The sequence below is a fragment of the Alnus glutinosa genome, chromosome 2 (assembly GCF_958979055.1).
Source record: "Alnus glutinosa chromosome 2, dhAlnGlut1.1, whole genome shotgun sequence".
In the NCBI taxonomy this organism is placed as follows: Eukaryota; Viridiplantae; Streptophyta; class Magnoliopsida; order Fagales; family Betulaceae; genus Alnus; species Alnus glutinosa.
Window position 1 is genome coordinate 26,176,784 of NC_084887.1, and position 23,363 is coordinate 26,200,146.

The 23,363-nt window shown below is 37.2% G+C and overlaps 1 protein-coding gene across 2 annotated transcripts; it reads left to right on the plus strand.

The window, feature by feature from the left end:
* Positions 1 to 530: 530 nt before the first annotated feature.
* Positions 531 to 22,902, plus strand: LOC133862023 (tubulin-folding cofactor E). 2 transcript variants are annotated; one of them, XM_062297860.1, is made up of 15 exons: positions 531 to 942; positions 2,466 to 2,636; positions 4,075 to 4,121; positions 4,436 to 4,582; positions 4,660 to 4,734; positions 15,060 to 15,169; positions 15,267 to 15,409; positions 15,503 to 15,564; positions 16,573 to 16,680; positions 16,769 to 16,803; positions 17,962 to 18,027; positions 21,758 to 21,849; positions 21,927 to 22,003; positions 22,087 to 22,164; positions 22,433 to 22,902. In XM_062297860.1, the coding sequence occupies exons 1-15, from the start codon at positions 630 to 632 to the stop codon at positions 22,529 to 22,531; spliced, it is 1,623 nt and encodes a 540-aa protein (XP_062153844.1). In that variant the 5' UTR covers positions 531 to 629; the 3' UTR covers positions 22,532 to 22,902. The 2 variants fall into 2 exon arrangements, with proteins under 2 accessions (XP_062153844.1, XP_062153845.1); XM_062297861.1 differs by having other exon boundaries at positions 15,267 to 15,349.
* The last annotated feature ends 461 nt before the right edge of the window (positions 22,903 to 23,363 follow it).

Below are 23,363 nucleotides of genomic sequence, written 5' to 3' on the forward strand. Positions count from 1 at the left end.
GAAAACATACAATTTTAAAAGCTAAACTGCGATTTTAAAGACCCAACTATGATTTTACCAAATATTTAACTGCATTTTTAAAAATTACGTTTTTAAATCGCATATTTTTAAATCAAATTTTTTAAAATCACAAATTTAGACGGATCCTTATTCTAATGGAAGCCACGTGTAATCGAGCATTAAAAAAAAAAATTAAGGTTAGCATTTGTCACATCATTCCCTTGTTGCCATTCCCTCGTGACAATGGCAATAAGTGAATAACATTTTAAGTCAATTTTATTTTATATTTTTTAATTTTTAATAAAAATGATTAATCTTTCTAATAAAATAGCCTTTCTGTATAAAAACGTAACATAGGGATTCGCCTGTGCTCTATAATTCGTACATGAATTATAGTGACGATTGTATCGCCGTCAAACTTAAACTGACGATTCAATAAATCACAAAACTGTATCCTAATAAGTCGTTTTACACCGCCTTAACAGACTTGAGGGTCGCGGCAACATTGTTAACGGCTTTTAAAATTCGGAAATGCAGAAACCACGACGCTTCCCTTGAAACCCATATGCCCAAAGATTTACGTGTTACATAAATGTATCGTTGATCTTACACAGAAGAAGAAGAAGAAGATGCAGGGGGAGTCCACTGAGTCGAATCCCGAGTTCCGAGTGGGCAAGCGAGTGCACTCGGCCGGCGATCCACGCAGAACCGGGACAGTGAAATACGTGGGACCCATCCAGGGCTACTCGGGCGCGTGGGTGGGGGTGGACTGGGACTCCGGGGACGCCAAGCACGACGGCTCCGTCAACGGATTCCGATACTTCCAGGCCCGGTCCGACCGGTCCGGCTCGTTCGTGCGGGCTCATAGTCTGAGCCCGGGAATTTCGCTGCTCGAAGCTCTCCAGCTAAGATACCGAGTCCAATCCACCAAAGAAGAGGAAGGTATGCGTCGGTTCTCGTTTGTTTGATTGGTTGATGAGACAACAGTGGAAAAGAAGTGAAAATGGGAGATGCAGAGAATTGCTTTCCTCTGTCGGTTTCAAATGCGAAATGACATCCTTGGTTTAAGTTGTTAGATTGTACAGCGTTCTTGGTTGGGCCTATAATTCTTGTTTCGTTGCTGAGAGAGTAGTGGAAAAGGATGGAAAATGAGAGAGAAAATTGATTTGATTTTGGTTTCGAATTTGAAGTTACATTTTCGTGTTGTGCAGTGTGTGAAATGAGATTCTTGTTTTAAGTAATGGCTTCAGTTACATTTTGCATTATGAATTTTAGGTTGTATTTGTTCCAAAAAAAGGAGGAAGGATTATTTCATATAACGAAAGATAGCCTTAGTTTCTATTTGTTTGTTTGGTGGCTGAGAAAATTGTACAAAATAAGCCAAGTGAGAGGTAAAGTTCTAATTTTTGTTTCAATGCATGTTGCAGTGCGGAAAGTATAAGTTCAAGTTATTTCTTATTTCTAGTTATTTGTTCAGCATGGCTCGAGTTTCTACACCCTGTTTGGTTCACTTCTACAAGAGAAAATTAAAAAAGAGAAAAAGAAAAGAATAGAAAGTTATAATACTTCCTCCTGTTTGGTTACGTGGAGAAAATGGAAGGAAAATAAAGAGAAGAGAAGAAACTTTTGATAGCTTCTTGTAACCAATTTTCTCTTCAGATGTCACCTATTTTGAATTTGGTGTGCCTCTAAGGAAATTTTTTGAATTGTTTTCCTCTCTCTTTCGTTTCTTTTCCCTTCTAATTTACTGGACAAACAAAGGAAAGATATAAATTTTCAAAATTCTGTCTTCTTTTGCTTTCTTTAGTGGTAAACCAAACATAGTGCTAGATTTCGTTGTACAAAAAAAAAGGATAGGAAGTTTAATGTTTTTCTTAATCTAACAATTTTTTCTTTCTTTGTAGTGTAAATAGTGAATAGGTAGAAGAGCCTATTTACTATTCACACTAGAAGGAAAAATTCGATTATGCCTATTATGTTGGAGATGCTCTTAGTAGTATGAATTTGTAGTACAGTTTTTATGCTTAAACTTTCTTAGCATTGATTCTAGTTTCAAGTTTAAAGAATTGCTCAAACTTTTTTTTTTAATAGGAAATGTTTTATAAGATTTTAGCAATTTTTAATATAATTTATAGCAAAATTCTTTTGGCTTAAATATTCTAGTAGAATTTTCAGTACAAATAATTTGCTTGGTGGAATTATTGAAAAATATTGGAAGTACCTCTTTTCTGTGTCTGGATTTTTTGGGTAAAGTATTTAATTTAATTTTTTTCTCTCTCGTTTTAGATTTATGAGTCCAAGGTGGATTCAGATTTGTACTTGCAGGATATTTAGAAAACATCTCTAATATGAAGTATTTTGTGAAAGTTTAAAGACCTGATTGGTCAGTGTTTAGTTGGATATAAGTATTATTTAGAAAACTTGGGAAATTCTATTTAAATTTTGTGTTGATTGCTGTGCTGCAGATGAGATGTATGTACTATCAACTAGCAACAAGCGTGTATCGGTTCAACTCCTTGGTAAAGATAAAATTCAGGACAAGCTAAGTAGATTTGAGGAGTTACCCAGTGCATCAATATCTTATATGGGTGTTAGTACTCCTGGAGTTCCATGTCATATTGGTACCACTGTCCCAAGTAAGTTAGTTTAATGTTTCTTACCCTCAAATATATGTTCTCTGGATATTCTGTAATCTTCCCCACTTCTCTTCTTAGAATTATTTTTTTATCGTTTAGTTAAAGGAACAATAGGAGCTTTGAGGATTTTGAAAGTACCTTAGAGGAGATTTTATCCTCGTTTTACCTTATGTTGTACTTTTGGACTAAGGCCTATGTGCACCCTTTGTTGTTTAGTTTTGATGACTTTCTTGCTCACTTTTCTCTTTCTAATTAGGTGTTTCCTTTGCATACTTCCAGTGTACTAAGAGGCGTCTTACGCTTTTAATGAGAATGGTTTCTTACTTAACAAAAAAAAAAAATTGTTCTTTTAGTTAAATCTGAGTGGAAATTCATTTTTTTCAGAGAGTCATTATGGACATTAACAAAAATGAGGGTTGACCAATAAGCAAGACAGCAAAATGAATCCCACATCCATGAGAATTTTATTTTAAATTGGTCTAGCCACGTCTGGGCACACTCATTTTGACTTTTCAGATTCAGATGCCTGCGGTGAAGAAATAAGGAGATCTTTCTCTATCGAAATATCAGTTGCAAAAATCATAGGCAAATTCCTGGTTCACCCAGCAAGAATGTGGAGAAGAACCAAAACAGAATGGGTTCACCTACTCAAAACTAAGAGGGGGCGCCACCTACTATTAAAATCCTTAGTTCATGTCAGCCACTGAAACCACACCCATGATCATAATTATACTAGTCATTTTTGGAGATAGTCCATCAGGTGCCTCATATTGGGTCTTGAAGTCCCTTTTTTGGCTTGCCATACAAACTTTTTTTTTTTTTTTTTTTATATAAGTTGTTTGCAATATAAACTTAATGAGCCTTTCTTTTGTAGCTGAGGATTATATAAGCTAGATCACATTACTGTTCTATATATTAAAAATGCATGTGTGCATGTATTTGTGCATCCACTCCTGCATGGAAATGGGTTGGTGAGCCTAGTGATAGGAGACTTTCTAGCTTGGTTTGGAGAGCATTTGTTGGGTTAAAGATTTTTTTGTTGCTAAATGCTACAGCCTAAATGCCACCCTCTCTCTTTGGGAGGCAAACATTTTCCCAGGTGACTTTAGCTCCCGCAATCAAAGATAAGATCGAAGAGAATGAAATGCACGTATTGGTCTTTATAGCTGTTCCTTCTATACCTAGAAAACATCCGAAAAAAACCTGCTATGGAACTACCGAGCGGGCAAAAATACAATAAACTCACTTTTTAGCATAGAAAGCTAAGTTTTATCAGGCATTTTCTCTGTTCTTTTCTTATTTCTCCGCTACTAATGGACCATAAAACCAATTAATTTACAAAAATCTGTCTTTGGGCCTTTGAGCTCTTGTTGTTTCATAATTTAGACACACTGTTATTTTCTGTACTGTTATTAATTTTTTACTGCTTTTTTCGCAGAACTAAAGGAGCTTGACTTGACTGGAAATTTGCTTTCAGAATGGAAGGTATATTTTTCAAAACACCGATTAAATGCCCATTTTGTCGTAGCTAAGGTTAAATTTGAGCGCGTAGAACTTTCTAGATTAACACAATTTGTCATTGCATATTACAGTTTGTCTTACCAAGTAGTTTTGATGTGCATGACTACGTTCTGATGCTTATTGCTACTTCTTCCACGTTCTTTACTTTTAGTAAGAGCCGCTTGAATTTTGTTTTGGACCTCATATGATTATTCAGTGCTTCATACTTCATTATTTGTTAATACCTGATTAGTACCGAGTAACCATTATCTCCTATCTGGATGGATCTTTTCTTGCAGGATGTTGGCACCATCTGTGATGAGTTACCATCCCTTGCAGCCCTCAATTTATCCAATAACTTAATGTTACACGAGATTTTTGAGCTGCCACAACTAAAAAGCATCCGCATTTTAGTCTTAAACAATACTGGCATAAATTGGATGCAGGTTCCCTTCTTTCCCTACGTTTTTAGTACTCCTTTCTTCCCTTAATGAGCTATATGTTGTCTCATTGACTATGGCAGATCGAAATACTTAAAGATTCACTACCAGCAATTGAAGAGCTTCATCTGATGGGGAATACCATTAGCACAATACAGGTACATATTTTCCCTTCTATGATGCTTGTTGAATGTGCTCAAAATTCTAGGCTTCAATGGGATTTCCATGTCATATTTCAGACACTATTAAATTATTGTACCTGTAACTGTCTATCATAAATTATTTTCTGTTCGTTCCTATTAGGGGTACTCTTATATACTTCCTGTGTATTAGGGTTGCACCCATCTGCGCTTTATTAATAAAATGACATTACTTATCAAAAAAAAAAAAAGTGTCTATGATAAATGTTTTTGCTGTGGGTTATGATTTTGAAGGATACTGTAGAATGGTACACACTGAATGTAGTTGCAAAAAAAGATAGAATATGATGAATAAGAAATTTTACAAAAGGAAATAAAAAAATGATGCATACTATAGCTACACTTACAGTCTGTGGAATAAAAAAGAAACATAAAATATTAATAAAATATAGCTATGTGCATGCTCTGTGAAATCTGAACTTAAGACAAAGTTTCAAATTTGTTTACATCTTACACAATCAATCCTGAAAATTTTCACCAAGAACCTTTTTTTTTATGAATAATAATTTTATTGAAAGAAAATGGCAAATCCCTCATATACAAAAAGTATATAGGATAGAAAATTATCCTAAAGGCATCTACAATCTAAAAAATTAACAAGATCTAAAAGATTCGAAGATGAGAAGTTAGAAACATAAACTTTTTTTGAGAAGTTAGGAACATAAACTACAACCCAATCCAAGAGAGATCTCTAAAAATAGGATTTTAAACATAGCACACTGGACTCGTAGTCCTAAAAAAGATGTTGATTCCTTTTTCTCCAAATGCTCCTTATTAAGAAAGTCGAAATAACTTTCGAGATAGCTTCTTTGGGATGTCGTTGCCTTTGGGTCTTCCAACAATGAAGCAGCTCTAAAATGCTACTAGGCATAGCCCACAAACTCCAAATAAGCTGAGAACCAAGTGCCAAAGATCACTAGTGTACTCGCAATGAATGAGATGGTGATTTACAATGTAGCACCCCGAATAAATATATTTTAATTTTGAAATTAAGAGCAAATTATAATATTTCATGGAAAAAAATATCATGTGTACTTGGGTTGCGCCCCTCTACACTTTGAATATATATATATATATATTAATATTATGAAGAAAATACTAATTTTGGAGGAATTTAAGGAAATACGCGGATATTTATGGAAATATATTTTGGTTGGTGGAATTGAGTCTATAGCCATTGATTTTATTATTAAGGAACTTATTTTAGGTTTTAATTTTGTTTCGGGGAGATTTAAAAAAAAAATTAGGAGATTTAATTCAAACTGAGGAAGATTTTCGGAAGTTTACTCGGATTTGAAAAAATTAGAAAGAAAATATAAATAATGAGAAAAGAATAAAGAATAATAATAATTTTTTTTTTTTTAAAAAAAAAAGAATAAGAGAGAGAAAAAATAATAATAATTATAACTGTAGCTTTCAAGGAAAGCTAAGAGTTATGTTTATGGAATGGTTGGAGTTGTGTTGGCGTTGTTGTGGCATAGTTTGGAGAAAATGAGATGTGATATTTGGGTTTTATGAAAATTTGGGATTTTTGATGTTGTAATCGGTCTTTTGGGAACCCCAAGGGGTTGGCTCAAGTAATAAGGGTCTTGGTCTTGGTCTTGGTCTTGGTAGCATTTTCATCAGGTCTAAGGTTCGAATCTCTTTGGGTGTAAACAATTTCTTTTGGCTAGCTCGTCAGTGAAGCCAGAGTATTACCCGATTCATGTGGAGGGGGTGCTTTGCATGGGTCCGAGGTTTACCCGATAGGGGTGTGTACATGAAGTGGCCCTGCCTTGGAGAAGTTCATCTCCATAAAAATAAATAAATAAATAAAAAGGTGTTTTGGGTTATGTAATGGGTGTTTATATTTGAAGAATTTTTGGTTGAAATTTTTGATTGGGTTGTATTTTTGGAAAGGCCGATTGGGGGTGTCGTATTGTTAAGCATTTTTTCAGATGTGATTATGTTGAGGTCTATTTTGACCAAGTGGGGAAGAGGGATATTAAATTTTGTTGGGTTTATTAGAAAATTTACTATAGTAATTAGATAAGTGAACCAATAAATAAATAAATTAAAATAAAAAGATAAGATTAGGATACTGTGAATAACCTCAATTGGTGTTAGGATAAAATTTCTCAGGCGAAGCATTTTGCATGCAGTGTGTTAAAATGATCAAGCGACTGTAAGTAAAGCTTCTCACCAACAATATAAGTGTATTTTGCATTAAATGCCTTTGATATGTGACCATGAATGGTTTTTAATGCATATTTTTATTGGTGATATGAACCCTACACTTTACTTAATTATGCATATTTTATGTATGTTGAATGTGGTTTACAAACTGTTGAGAAAAAGGATTTAAAGAAAGAAGAAATTTCAAAGACTGGTTTTAAAGAAAAGAAAGTACAAGAAAAGCAAGACCAATTTTTAAGGTAAACAGTTTAAGTTGTTGGGATCAAGATTAAGAATTTAAGAGAAGCAAGTTCAAGACATGGTTCAAGGAATAAAGTCAGATTTAGTAGGGACTGATTTCCCAATGATGACGGTCTGGTGAGCGGTTGTGTGAGAAACCTTCGTGGTGACGGTCTGGTGAGTGGTCACAGCCTAGGGTTATAGTGATCACACATGGCGATGGTCTGGTGAGTGTTCAGGGTGTTATCAAATTTCCATGGCGAAGTACTGGTGAGCGGCTGTGTGGGAATCGTTCGTGGTGATGGTCTAGTGAACAGTCACAGTCTAGGGTTATAGAGATCACACTTGACAACGGTCTGGTGAGTGGTCAAGGTGTGGTCAAATTTCCATGCCTATAGTCTAGTGTGGTCAATTTTCCATGGTGACGGTCTAGTGAGCGATCATGTGGAAATCACCTGTGATGGCAATCTAGTGCTCGATCACAAATTTGGGGGTCGTACGCGACGATAGTCTGGTGAGCGGTTTGGGTATGACTGATTTCTCTCATGATGGTAGTCTAGTGCTTGGTTATGAGAAAAATCACCCCATTTAGGAATGGCTGTGTAATAAGCAGAAAAAGGAAATCCTAAGTGTAGTTAAAAGGAATAATGTGCATGATACAAGTATGTGGATTGCAAAGTATGTTTTATTTCAATTATGCTTGATATTTATCTATTAGCAAATGAATCGAACGATGTCAGTATGTACACATGTAAAAATCACCATAGTTTAAAGGATAAAGAATTCAACAAGAGGCTAAATGAAGAGCTAAAGGAAATTAAAGGCATTGTCGGATCTAAGGAAACATATGTATGTACTTATGATAAATTGTGAAATATGATTTGATTGAGTAAGTTACTTTTTACTTCGCTTGTTATTTTTAAATTGATTAATATGCATGAAGTTAATGTTTTACGCATGATGATAGAAAGTATAGTAGCATGTATAGTTTCATTGTTAAAAGCAAAGTCTCTCTCGTTTTTTAGAAAAATGATAGCATTGGTGTTTACCTCAGAAGTGTTTTTCCTTGTGTTAATTTGTATTCAGAAAACAAAGCATAAATTTTAAAGGAAAAGCTTTACTTTATCTTTTGGAAAAATAGTATGAGGTTTAAGGCTTTCAATAACCAAAAAGGGAAATTTTCATCAAAATAGGGGCTCACGTCTCGCGCACAATTGTTTAGAATTCTTTACTTACGTAGCCATGGACTCATAAGTTCAACTTGTAAAATTGTGAATTTTATAGCCATAGCCACACCAGAGGCAAGCGAGCCTGAGGGATATGTCTAGTATGACCCATAGAGCCATGGGTTCATAACTCGTGGGAGCTCAAGAGAGGGCTTAGCTTTTGAAGATTTCAGGTTTAGGTTTAATGAGCCTATGTGCCATTTTGTTAATATATAGTTGAAACTCATGAACAATAATGAGTTATGAGCCAATGTTGTATTTAACTTATGTTTTGAATGACAATTATGTTATCCAGTGCTCTGGTGTTTCAAAAGGTGAGTTTATGGTTTCAAAAGAAATAAAAAAAATAAAATATATATAGCATATTTTCTGTTGCATTAGTTATTATAAATAGTAGTAGCGACACGTGGATACTGTGAATAATGCATTTATCCAAGTGGGGCATTACATACAGTCTCCTCATTCTTGTTTCATAAACAAACACCAATTTACATGAGTGAAGCCTCACCTTTTAAGGTTATCAACTGCGAGGATTCTACCCAAAGTTGTTGTCCATATGAAAAAAGCAATGTGAGGCAAAGCCTTAACATTCCAAATAACATTCCTACAAACCAGCCTCTAAAGCGACATGTGTCCTTTAAGCTATTAAAAAATTACGTGAGAAGCACATGCTATTAAAAAAACATGTGTTTCTCACATGTTGAGGACATGTCACTTTTAGAGGCTAGTTTGTAGAAAATTTGTGTCCTTTTCTGGGGAAGGAACAAGGCTCTTCAGTCTGTAAAGTTTTATAATAGCTCTTCACATCAAAGCTGTGATTGCTACCTGAGGTCCATAGCATTGAATCCACCTCATCCAGATGGGTTTTCGAGGAATTTAATAGATTGAGGAAGGAGTCAAGAGATTCTAGCTCACAATCCTGGGTTGCCCTAATGGAACTTGAATTCCAATGGCTAGAAGATTCGAAGGAATCCAAGTAATCTGCCACCAAGGCCTCCTTGTCACTCGCTTTCCTGCCGAAAGATCTAGAGACGTTCGTACTAATGCGGCTATGATGGAGTTTTCGGATTTTATTTTTGAGTTGGATCTTATGGATTTACCTCTTTCAGGAGGGCCATTTACGTGGTCTAATAATCAGGAGAATCCCTCTTGGTCTCGCCTCGATAGATTTCTTGTTTCTCCAGAATGGGATGCCAAGTTTCCAAGTTCTCTCCAGAAAAGGCTTCCTAGGTTGTGCTCTGATCATTTCCCTATTCTTCTCGATTGTGGTGGGGTTCATTGGGGTCCCAGACCATTCAGGTTTGAGAATATGTGGCTGAAGGTAGAAGGGTTTGTGGATAGGGTGCGCCTTTGGTGGGAGTCTTATAGCTTCCAAGGTTCGCCCAGTTTCATCTTCTCTCAAAAGCTTAAGGCTTTGAAGATTGATCTCAAAAGATGGAATGATCAGGAGTTTGGTAATGTGGAGTTCCGAAAGAAAATGCATTTGGATAAATTGTGTGCTCTTGATAGATTGGAGGAACAACGGGGCTTAACTCCTGATGAAAAGGCGAGGAAATGCGGGGTTATCAGAGATTTGGAGAACTCTATTTTACAGGAGGAGATTAGCTGGAGACAGAAGTCTAGGGCTCTTTGGCTTAAAGAGGGTGATAGATGCACTAAATTCTTTCATCGGATAGCCAATTCGAACAGGAGATCCAATTCCATTGAGTCTCTCTCTATCAATGGCTCTTTTTCTTCAGATCAGCAGGTTATTAAGGATCATGTTGCTCAATTTTACAAATCCCTTTTTACAGAATCTTGTTGTTGGAGGCCTAGGATGGATAACATGATTTTTGACAATTTGGATGCGGGTGAAGCCGATTCCTTAGAACTTCCTTTTGAGGAAAGGGAGGTCTTTGAGGTGGTTAAAGGTATGAATCGTGATAAGGCTCCAGGTCCGGATGGGTTCACTCTTGCGTTTTATCAAGACTGTTGGGAGGTGATCAAGACAGACCTTATGGGAGTTTTCCAGGACTTTCACACTCATAGTAAGTTTGTTAAAAGCATTAATGCCACTTTCTTAGCCTTAATCCCGAAGAAGTGCGGGGCTGTGGATCTTAAAGATTTTCGACCTATTAGTCTTGTTAGTGGTGTGTACAAGATCATTGCCAAAGTCCTTGCTAATAGGCTCAAAAAGGTTGTGGAGAAGATTATTTCGAATCCCCAAAATGCTTTTGTGAAAGGAAGGCAAATTCTTGATTCTGTCCTTGTAGCTAATGAGTGCTTGGATAGTCGCATCAAATCAGGTGAACCAGGGTTGCTCTGCAAACTGGATATTGAGAAGGCTTATGATCATGTTAATTGGGATTTCTTATTGTATATGTTGAGAAGATGTGGTTTCGGGGAGAGATGGTGTTCTTGGATAGCGCATTGTATTTCTTCGGTGCGCTTCTCGGTTTTGGTGAATGGCTCCCCTACTGGTTTTTTTGGCAGCTCTCGTGGTCTTAGACAGGGTGATCCTCTGTCGCCCCTTTTGTTTGTCATTGTGATGGAGGCCTTCAGCAAGTTGTTCTCTGTTACTGTTCAAAGGGGATTTCTCTCTGGGTTCTCTGTGGGCTCTAGTAGCAATGGTGTGATTAATGTTTCTCATTTGCTTTTTGCAGACGATACTTTAGTTTTCTGCGAGGCTAGTCCTGAACACCTTCTCTATCTTCGTATGTTATTACTGTCTTTTGAAGCTGTTTCAGGATTGAAGATTAATTTGGATAAGTCAGTTTTGATTCCTGTGGGTCTTGTGGATAACATGGATGATCTTGCTGGCATTTTGGGCTGTGGTGTTTCTTCTCTTCCGTTAAAGTACCTTGGTCTTCCGTTGGGGGCTCCTTTTAAGAATAAGTCTAGCTGGGATGAGGTAGTTGGCAAGATTGAGAGGCGGTTGGCTAGCTGGAAGCGGTTGTATTTGTCGAAGGGTGGAAGAGTAACCCTTATTAAAAGCACTCTCTCTAATCTTCCTACTTATTTTCTATCCCTTTTCCCTATTCCTTCAAGTGTTGCTAATCGTATTGAGAAGTTGCAACGGGATTTCTTGTGGGGTGGCATAGGCGAAGAATTTAAGTTTCACTTGGTTAATTGGGCCAAGGTCTGCTCTCCTATTTCTAGTGGTGGCCTGGGCATCAGAAACTTGAGGATTTTCAATATGGCTCTGTTAGGGAAGTGGCTATGGCGCTATGCCTTTGAGAGAGAGGCTTGGTGGAAATCTGTTGTGGATGCAAAGTTTGGATCTACTCGGAATGGTTGGTGTTCTTTAGACCCCCCTGGGTCTCATGGAGTGGGGTTATGGAAGAATATTAGGAAGGGGTGGAGGTTGTTTTGCAGCTATACTAGACTTATTCTGGGAAATGGATCTAGGGTCCGTTTTTGGGATGATGTATGGTGTGGTGAGGTGCCTCTCAAAGAAGCTTTCCCAGTTTTGTACGACATTGCGTGTGACAAGGACGCACATGTTGCAGACCATTTGGTTGTGGTAAGCGGGTCCTATCAGTGGGATATTAGCTTCTTCCGAGCGGCCCACGATTGGGAGGTGGATGTTTTGGCTTCTTTTTTCTCTTTGCTGTATTCAACTAGAGTGAATTGTGATGGGGAAGATCAGCTCTGGTGGTATCCTTCTCACAAAGGGAAATTTGATGTTAGATCTTTCTACAAGGCTCTTGTTTGCAAAGAGGCTATCCAGTTTCCTTGGAAAAGTATTTGGCGGACCAAGGTTCCCTTGAAAGTGGCTTTCTTTGCTTGGACGGCAGCGCAAGGGAAGATCCTCACCTTGGACAACCTCAGGAAGAAGCATGTCATAGTGATTGATAGATGTTGCATGTGCAAAACGAATGGGGAATCGGTGGATCACCTTCTTCTCCATTGCGAGGTTGCACGCGCTCTATGGAATGCCTTTTTTAGTCGCTTCAGTTTGTCTTGGGTTATGCCTCTGCGAGTGGTAGATTTATTCGCTTGTTGGTGGACGGGTGGACGTTCTCAGAGTGCAGCTGCGTGGAAGATGGTCCCTTGTTGCATTCTGTGGTGCTTGTGGAGGGAACGCAATGACAGGCAGTTTGAGGACAAAGAAAGATCCATTGAGGAACTCATTTCCTTTTTCCTTCATTCCTTGTATTCTTGGGTGGCGGCGTTCCTCGCACCTTTACCTCTTAGTTTTAATGATTTCCTTGTTCTGTTTTCTTTTTCTTCCTAGCTGCTTTTCTTGTATACTTCCTGTGTACTTGATTGCGCTTTGCGCTTTTTAATGATATCTCTCTTACTTATCAAAAAAAAAAAAAAAAGTAAATTTTGGGAATGAAGATTTAAGAGCCCCTTCGCTGCACCACACGTCATGGTAAAAGCGAATGCAGGCTCCATCTGGCTCCATCCCCCATTTCTAATATTCCTCGAAAGACAATATTGAACTTTCAATATAACTATATCCCTCCAAAGACACCTTGTAATGCCCTCGAGCTTTCTCTTAACACCAACCCCCTCTTTGGACCCCCATTCTTCTCAACAATCGCCTATCTCCATAGAGAATTCTCCTCTTGCGCGAATCTCCAAAGCCATTTACCAAGAGGAGCTTTATTGAACAACATGAGTTTTTTAACACCCAACCAACCCTCCTCTAGGAATTGAGGAGCATATAGTCTTCCAGTTCACCGAGTGAGACTTTATAACGACCCAGGAAAAAGCGTCAGCCATATCTGCACTATCACCCCAAAAGAACTAATCAAATTTAGAATATCCCTAGAATTCCTTATAAAGATACTCCAAATTTGACTAGTCCTTTTGGGGTGATACTGTAGATGTGGCTAGCGCTTTTCTCCGAGTCGTTACAAACTCCCCCCATAAACCCTTGACGTTCACGTCAATGCCATATCATGCGGTGCTCTAGTACCACATGGCCTGGCGTTACTAGGTGGCTCTGATACCATTTGTAACTACCCACGAAAAAGTGTTAGCCACATCTACACTATCACCCCAAAAGAACTAGTCAAATTTGGAGTTTCCCTGGAATTCCCTATGAAACTTAGTTTCATCTAGTAACTAGGGAATATGGGACTTACCACCCATGAGTATCTTTATTGTTAGAAGAGTTGTTAAGGTTTGTGAGTCATTAGGATTTGGGGGTATTTTGGTCATTGTAATGTTCCCCTAAGGCCTAAACCTATATAATAAGATGTGTCATAGGCTACTGTAACAGAATAATAGCCTCCACCTTTTCTATCTAAACCGTTCATACAAACTACAACATGGTATCAGAGCCAAAGGTCTTAAGTTCGAACTTTAACTCCGTCATTTACCCCAATTTTAATTAAATATTTCACATGTTGAGCTTCACCTATTAAAAAGTATTTTGAGCCCATACGTGAGGGTGAGTGTTAAAGTATTGGTTAAGTGATTAAATTTACCTCTTCTTATAAGCTAAGCTTTTAGGACAAGTGGTGATTTAACATTTATAAACTGCTCACTCTATGTGAGCTATTCATATATTCCCAATATAGGACCAGGGTGTTACAGACTTAGACTCACCACCTGGACCATCCCAAAGAAAATCCCTTTGAAGCCGCTTCAATCTCCTAGCAATGCCCGCTGGTAGAGGGAAACTTGATAACGTACTCTTGATTAGATTTAGGCAGCCTCCCCCAGACAAGTAAATCTTCTTCCAACTATCAGAATCACACATCCCTCTTGACCAAGCAAAGTCATTAAAAGATTTATGAATTCACTTATTGGTTCCCTATCCCTGCATCTAGACTCACACAGTTGTTACTTGTGTGTTTTAAGTGGTTAAATCTTACATAAGACATGCGCATAAAAATGAATGCCACTTTACAAAACTAGAGGTTTCTATATCCTAAAGGAAAATGCTTTTCCTCACTTGCAAGGAATCTATACATGACTGAAGAGAAGGGGAACTAGTTTGTGATGCATGGACGTTAACCGCATTTTAACTCTTGGTTTTGTTGCTTTTGTAGTCGTGTAGAGGTATTAAGGGATTCTATAAAATGTCAAATGTTGTGTGCTAGTGTTGATTATCTCTCCCTGATCAGAATTCCTGGCTTATTCCTCTCTTTTTTCTTTTCTTTTTTTTCTTTTTTTAATGTTTATATGTCCAGATTTTATTTTGATAAGATTAAGATAGGGGGAGAATGTAATTGCATAGCTTGGCATGATATGATCAAGATTGCCACCTTTAACCCCCTCCAGTAACTGCAGAAGCATCTCTCATACATAAGTGATTGTCAATCGTGAAGATACAATGCCAGATATTTTCAACCTTTCTGTATTTCATTTATCCTGAAAAATAGCTTTAAATTGTAGATAAGATATTTCAAATTTAATGGTTATGAAACTTAGAAAAGTTCTGATACATCAGAGATTAACGACTCTTCCAAGTTGTCAAAATTAGCTTTAAATTTATAATTTCCTAAACTTTCAATAAGCTAACATATGCATTCTATGTTGGTTTATGCCATACTGCATCTTATAGCATCTTTTTTTTTCTTTTCTTTTTTTTCCTCTTTTTTTTTTGTCATTTTTGTGTTCAACTTTTTATTTCTCTGATTGCTTTTATGTTTTCACTTAACTTCTTGAACAACTTGCTGGCATTTGACGCTACAGCCCTGTTACAATTTCCATTTTGCTTTGCAGCCTACATCGTCCTTTGTAGTTCAGGGGTTTGATTCTCTGCGGCTTCTGAATTTGGATGATAATTGTATAGCTGAATGGGATGAAATCTTGAAGCTTTCTCAGTTAAGAAGGTAGAGTGAAGTTTGTATTCTCCAATTAGGACTATTTAACATCTAAATCTCTGCTGAGTTACCATATTTTTATGGGAATTTTTACAATGTGGCTCAGCTTGGAGCAGCTTTATTTGAACAAGAACAACTTGAATCGCATCTACTATCCCGATAAAAATAGAATGCCTGAATTTCTTGGTGGTAATGAATTACAGAAAGAAAGTCTTATGCCATTTGAAAATTTGTGTTGCCTTCTTCTGGGTAATATATTTAACCTGTATGTACTGTGCCTACTTTATTTTTGCTGTCTTGTTAGTGTTTTTGTTTTGTTGACTTACTCATTGCATGCTTCAGGAGGTAACAATATTGAAGATCTGGCCTCTGTTGACTCGTTAAATACATTTCCTAAGTTGGTGGTAAGATTATGTTGTGTGAATCACTATTATTCCAGTAAATATGGCTAATATCCGATTAGGTGCGTTTGACATGCGGCCATGCTGCACTTTGAAATCAACTTGTGAGTGTTTTAATCCAATTATGGATGCACAAATGGTAGATCATACATATGCAAGGCCAGCTGAACTAACCCTATGTGTGATGAATCCCTCTCAGATTTTAACTTTATACATTCAACTTCAGAACTGCTGCTTGCAAAAAACGAGATGCTTTCATCTCATTCAATATCCACATCCTATGTTGACTTGCTGACTTGCTGTCAAATAATCAAGTCTTCTGATTCTACTGCTATCTTTACATAAGGTTCTCACTAAAATGATTTTAAGTTAATAAAAAAAATTGATTTTAAGTTCAAATTTGATTGGAGATACATATGTATTTAATTCTGTCTCTGTATTCAAAATATGGATCTCAGTTTTTTGGGCATAATTTAGAAGTGCTTCCTTTTTCCACCTGCATCTCTTTAAGAAATGGGGATTCTTGCTACTTATCAGAAAAAAAAAAAAAAAAAAAAAAAGAAAAAAAGAAATGGGGATTCTTGCTGGCTTAGGGACTTGCACACGAAACAACTATAGAGTCATTTTACTAGGTGTCATGATATGAATAAATTTAGCTTGTCATTCAGCTTTATTATTACTTGCAACTTTTTATTTAGCTTGTGCCTGTGTGAAATGACAAACATATAAAGAGTCATTTTTACTTGGTGTTAGCATATGAAACAAATGTTGGGCATATTTAATCTCTTGTTGGTAACTCAAAACTAGGTCTTCAGCTGATTTGGAAGACCAAATGATTTGCTAAAATTAAACTATGACGCTGATTATAATCAACTCCAAAATAAATTAGTCTCACTGATTTTACTTCAAAATTTTAGGTCTCCCCCCCCCCCCCCCCCCCCCCTTCCGTGGTTGAGCTCCTTTCTGATAACTACTTCTGTTTCTGATTTTTTTATTCCTATTACATTTTAGGATATCAGGCTTTCTGAGAATCCCGTGGCTGATCCTGGAAGAGGTGGTATTCCAAGATTTGTTTTGGTTGCACGTTTAGCAAAAGTTGTAATACTAAATGGGAGTGAGGTAAACTGTTGAAGTTTTATGCAGTCTACATTTGCTTTCTTTTCAAGGTTAAAGTGAATCTGATGCACTCGTCTAATTCACTTTTCAGGTAAGCCCTCGCGAGAGGAAGGATTCTGAGATTCGGTATGTTCTTCCCAACCAATCCTTCAGCTTACCTTTTCTGCATTAAAGGCATGCATTTACAAGGGCAACCATTCTCATCTTCGCATTCCTGCATATTTGTAACCGGTGCTCCATCTGTTATTGTTTTGGGCTTTAGGGTCTTTGAATGTCTGCTGCTTTTATTTTTAGAAATAATTGCTTCTTGGAGAGCCTGTTGTCTACACCTTGTGTACTCAAGGTTTCGGAACAACTAAAAGTGGCCGTGATCTCCCTCGATGCTCATCAAGCACGACAACCCTTGGTTGTTCTGTTAGGGTGGCTGACCACCCCAATGGAGATGAGTTTTTAAAAAATAAGAATTTTAAAAAAAAAAATTACTTTTGGATGTCAAAAAAAATAAGTAATAGTATTTTGGGAAAATGCTATGCTTTACCTCATTTTAGAGGTATTGCTATTCCCAGTACTGATGGCACAACCAAATAACGAAATAGCTATTCCATTCTTGCATACCAAACGTGCTCTTAGGTTTGGTAATCACATGGTTCGAGCTATGATTTCAATTTTTCTGAAGTGAAACGATTTCCTAAGTCACATGGGGTTCACTTATGGGTTTGTCACCAGCGCTCAAGTTGCATGCAGTTTTTCTCTTTATTTTTTTTTTTTAAGCACTTTTTCGCTTTCATTGAGCTTGCAGTAGAAGAAAATGAATTGCTTTATGATTATAAGTTCCACTACTTTTAAGAGGAAAACATTATAACAGTTCTAATTTTTGCCATCAGGAATGATGATTATTAAAGTCATTTAAGTTCTGGTTCCTTGAGCATTGTTACAGACTCAGGAAGGGGACAACTTTTTACATTCTAAGCTGGAAGGGATTTTATCTTCTTCTTCTTCTTCTTTTTTTTTTTTTTTTTTGGGGGGGGGGATAACCTTGTTATGTATTGATTTTAAGAAATTTTCTGAAGATCAGAATCTATTTTCAGTTTTACAAGGTTACTTATTATGGGGGTATTATGCTCTAATTGGTGTTCGATAAAGGGACATTCACATAATTATTCACAGTTCTAAAATTGTGGTATATTTGTGGTGAGAGAGGCAGAGCTTTCATGGTATTCTAAGTTGTATTGCAGATCATTTATTCATATGTCAGATAATTGAGACTCATGATCTCTATTGCAGGTATGTTCGGTTAATTATGTCAAAGTCACATGACAATCCTGAAGAAATCAAACTGCTGCATCCCAGGTAAATTTACTCCAGTAAAGTGTTTGGCCAGTTAAGCTTCACAGAAAAACTTCGCATTGTTTTTAATATGAGCAAGGTTGTAGATCAGTATGGTTTCCTTCATTTTTGTTTTTTTTTTACATGTCCTAAGATTTATAAGCTTGGGCTTTACTTATCAAAAAAAGATATGAACTTGGGCTTTACTTGTCAAAAAAAGATATAAGCTTGGGGTTGAGCTTAAGATCACTCTGTTTTGCAAATGTTATAGCTTTCATTTTGAGTTTAGTTGTGTGTAGAATAGTAGATTCACTGCTTAAGGATGTAGTCGGAATCATGGATTTCACACATTTCATTCATCAGCTTATCTAAACTTTGACACGTGTATAGATGGTTTACTATTTTGTCAGATGTTAGGGTATTATTAGCATCTTTTAAGCATGGTATTAGCTTTTAGTTTATGCACAATACAAGAACTTTTGTTTAGAACTCTAACTTATTGTCACCTTGTCGAGAAGCATAAATGAATAAATAAAGTAATTCAGAGGGTTTAGGAGAAGTGCAGTCAGTTGCCATGTCTTATTTGTAGTGTGCTTTTCAGCACGGGTAGAAAAATAATAAAGGGGGTTCGTTTTTGCTCTCTTTGTAAAGAAGAAAGTAATCCTTCTTCTATTAGATTTTTTTTTTTTGGACGTTAAGTGTTTAGTAATCTATGAAACTATAAGCTTTAGTCACCTAATCTTAAAACCATGTTATGGAAAGGAATACTTTAGTCGAGCTTTCACCTCCTTGAAAATTCCCTATGCAGCCTGCCTTCAGGGAGGTTAATAGCAACTATGGGTGGATTTAATAGAGAGAAGATATGTCACGATCCCCCTATGCCTTAGCACTTTTTGATTTTGATATCCCAATTTCATATTTGATGAATTTTAGACGCACTTCCGGCATTTGTAAATCGAGACCTCAAATTAGGCTTTTTGTTAAATAGATAACAGAAATGAATGTGTACAATTATGACCCTCGGAGGATAATTTTCATTAATAAAGCTTTTCTAGGTAAATGGCTCTGGAGATTGGCATAAGAGGATAATTCTATATGGAGACAGGTGATCGTTGAAAAGTATGGGATCCAAAGAAGGGCTTGATGTTCCGAGGAAACTCGAGGGCCCTACGAGGTGGGTCTTTGGAGGAATATTAGAAACGGTTGGGGGAACTTCTCTAACTTTGTCTCCTACAAGGTTGGAAATGGGTACCACATTCGTTTTTGCAAGATGTTTGGTGCAAAGAAACGCCTCTCAAGTCATCATTCCTATAACTTTATTATATAACTCTTGACAAAGAGGCCTTAGTGTCGAATTACTTGGACTCGTTCGACAATTATATCCATTGGAATCCGAGTTTCATCAGGGCAGTCCAAAATTAGGAATTGGAGTCCCTTGACTTGTTCCTCGACCTATTGTACTCTTCAATATCCCATCTGAGGGAGCCAGATAGAATGTTGTGGACCCCAGCATTCAATCATGGTTTTGAAGTGAAGAGCTACTATAATTCCTTATTGCCTGGAGAGCCTTGTCAGTTCCCATGAAAAAGCGTTTGGAAGGTTAAGGCCTCACCCCACATTGCTTTCTTCACTTGGACGACAGCTTGGATAAAATCCTTACGATTGATAATCTGAAAAGACGGGATCTCACTCTAGTTAATTGGTGTTACCTTTGCAAAAAGAACGAGGATATTGTAAATCACTTCGTCCTGCATTGTGAGTTCATTACCGATCTGTGGCCCCTAATTCTAAAATTTAGAGTCTCGTGGGTCATGCCTAGCAACATCCTAGAGCTGCTACATTGTTAGAAGGCTCAAGGACAGGGACATTCCAACGAAGCCATTTGGAAAGTCATTCTTGCACATTAATGTGGAGCATTTGGAGAGAAATAAACTGACACCTATTTGAGGACCGCGAGTCTAATATGCTGTCTAAAATCCTTATTGAGTTCTCTCTTAGATTGAGTTGTAGCTTATGTTCCTAATTTCTCCTTGATTTTTTTTTTTTTTTTTTTATTATTATAACGAGGGACCCCTCCAAGGCAGGGCCACTTCGTGTACCCACCCCTGTCAGGTAAACCTTGGATCCGTATAAAGCACCCCTTCCACACAGATCGAGTAATACTTCAAATTCGCCCGTGGGCTGGCCCCAAGAAATTGTTTGCACGCAAGGGGGTTCGAACCTTAGACTTTATGGGACTACCACAAAAACCAAAACCCTTACCACTTGAGCCAACCCCTTGGGGTTCATTTCTCCTCCTTGAATCTTGTCGATTTTGTTCACTTTTTAGACTTCAAACTCCATTACGACGGTTGTTTTATCTTGTATACTTTTTGTGTACGAGATTTTTCATTTCTTTTAATAAATTATTGTTCATTAAAAAAAATTTATGCCCTTCATATAAAAGAAATTAAAAGGCAAAAAAAAAAAAAAAAAACTCACACTTCCATGGCCAGTCAACCTCCATAGCTACAAAGGGAGGAGCCCATGGAGGACCAAACTCCATTGTGTCTTCATGGCCAGAGACCCATGACCGTGGAATTGGAAATGACAGCCCAGCATCAAACTGTTGGCTGCAAATGGGCATACACAATAAAGTTTAATCTGGATGGCTCGATTGACCGGTTGAAAGCATGGTTGGTTGCTAAAGATTACACACAAACTTGTGGTATTGATTATGAGGAGAGATGGAATGTACAGGATTTCTAGCACGTGCAACCATCAAACCAGAGACAAAAGCAAGGCTTGACAAATCAGAAAGTATGTCTATCCTTCCTTGAAATGGAACTTTCATGCTGGAGCAAGAACTATAATGAAAGTCGAACTATTACAACCAGTGCAGTTGTTCGAATTTCATTTTCTTTTTTTAAGCCAAGGCATTAGAAAGAACTCACTGAGTTACTTACGGAATCTCCAATCTCTCTTGACACCAAGAATTTTCTCTCTCTAGGTTGATTGGGGGTTTGGCTTGCTTTTCACCTTTTAGCGTTTTGGGCCCCCCAAAAAATAAAGAAACCCAAAATCAAAAAGAAAGAAGGAAAATTGGGCCATGTTTCTCGAGGGAAACGATCTTCACTTAGGCCAGCATTTTTCTACTTCTAGTTAACTGCTCCATGATAGGGCTACCCTCTTTCTTGGCCTTTGCTCGCTCATCTATGCTTCGAACCAACAAGTAATAATTGAAAAAAATATCTTTCCTTGCCTGCATTAAGATTTAAAACTTGTTAAAAAAAAAGGGAATCAATCAGAATCAAGAATAGCCTTTAAAGAGGGTTTGGCTAGAGTATCAAATGGACCCATGGCCATGGCCATGGAGACCTCCGCAACCATAGAGGTGAGTTTTTATGTTTTTCTTTTGTTCCTTTTTTTTTTTTTAAGTAAGGTAAGGGGTACAATCATATTTTCACAGCCAGTCTGATATCTATTTGATGGAAAGTCTAATGGAGGTGAGCGGTCTCGATTTACAAATGTCTGAAGCATTGGTTTAAAAACCATCAAATTGGAAACTGAAGTCTCAAAGTAAAAATACGTTAGCGCATAGGAAATGTGGCATGTCTTCCCTTTAATAGAAGTGAGCACCTATCTTGAAGTAAATTCCGGAGAACTGTGACCTTATGGGCATCGCATCTTGATATGATTTTGCTTGGGCTTTGAGATTTGATTTCTGTTTTGACATTTGGATTCCACAGGCGAACTTATGAACCTAAACTTACAGGTTTGCTGAGCTTAAAAATTCTCATGGAATTGACGATGAAAAGCCATCGGTTGGAGCAACAGGCCTACAAAAAATGGCTTCAGGACTCTTGTGTATGAACCTTACATTCTGATGTCAATTTCTCTTTTGCATTATCATCTATAATCAATCATTATAAACATTTATGCAGCTATCACTTTGAAATGTGTGGGACCATCCATTGGTGAGAAGCCCCCATTGACAAAGAAATTGCCAGCAACCACTACAGTTATATTCCCAACCTTTTCCTAGAATTCTGTCTGGTTTGGTGAATTTTAAGATCTTTCACTTAAAAGCTTCCAATTTTTTAGGTTGGTAAGTTAAAGATTCTTTGTGAAAGCTTTTTCAAGCTGAAGTCTATCAAGCCGAAATTGTTTCTGCAAGAAGAGGTTTGATTTATCCTTCACCCCATAAGTTGCAGTTATTGCGAAGTCACATTTGGAATTTGATTCTTAGTTTGTCACTCTAATATGTTGAAAAATGACATTTTTAAAATGTCAATATCATGCCTAGGTCGGTCCCTCTGGTGCTTCAAAAGCACGTGAACCAAGAAATTTGACTAGATTAATTATTGAGTAGCCTAGAAGAACGTTCTGGGGAGGGGTTACACCTGCAATTAATCTCTTTCTAATAAGCGATTTGTTCCTGAATTTTCAGGGTTCTCCTTTACCGATGTTGCTTGAGGATGAAATGGCGTCTTTGATGGACCTCGGAATTGGGAATGAGTCGACCATTCTCGTAGACGAAGAGAGTTAACAGAATTAAATCCAAAAGTTTGTGAAGAAGCACTTTTCAAAATTATGATTCCTGGACAAATAATGTTTCTGATTTTTTCTGCAATTTCTCTGCATGTGATGAACTATGTTTGTTCTTGACATTTTATTTGTCCTTTTCCTAAAATGCCTTGATTATGTAATTAAGAATTTAGCTACTCATTATAGGTGCTTTGTGCGGGACATCTACTTAACCAAGCAGAAAACTGATTTAGGTCTCTGCAGAAATTGGTATTGTGGTGTTCTGTTGTAATCGTCACAAAATTGCGCTTCGGCCCCCTGCGGGGGACGGGTGCACCAGACAGCTGTTGACCGTGATCATGAAGAAGTGACTTTTTGAGTTTGAATTTACAATTGTGTATCGTGTATGGGGACCATTATGAACAATTCTTAGCTTTGGTTTGGAAAATGATAATGGGTAGATACAGGACGGATTCACAAACACACAGTGGCTTACTTGAAAACTTGCCTGTCTTGGAGATCAGTATGGTCAAATAGTATGTAACCCAACAAATCAGTTTCTCTTAGAATTATTGTAATCGATCACTAAAAGGCAGATATTTCAAGATCGGCTAATGTTGGATCAATTAATTTTCTTGCTATATTTCTTGTATTTTTTTATTTTTTATTTTTTTTTTTTTTTTGGTCTTTTTTAACTGTTGGTCAAGAGTTCCTAACCGGAATATTATCGAGATGTAATTTCCTTTTCGAGGTGCACTGATTGATCTGATTGAAGGTGAAGGCAATGCATCAAAATTCTCAAGAGTTCTTTCTCAATGATTTCCCACACAATCTTGAATTCCCCTCAAATGAAC

Coding starts and splice junctions, on each gene's coding strand:
- LOC133862023 (XM_062297860.1), top strand. CDS start 630: ATGCAGGGGGAGTCCACTGAGTCGAATCCCGAGTTCCGAGTGGGCAAG. Junction 15,410..15,502: donor TTTGTGTTGCCTTCTTCTGG/GTAATATATTTA, acceptor TGCATGCTTCAG/GAGGTAACAATATTGAAGAT. Junction 15,565..16,572: donor ATACATTTCCTAAGTTGGTG/GTAAGATTATGT, acceptor ATTACATTTTAG/GATATCAGGCTTTCTGAGAA.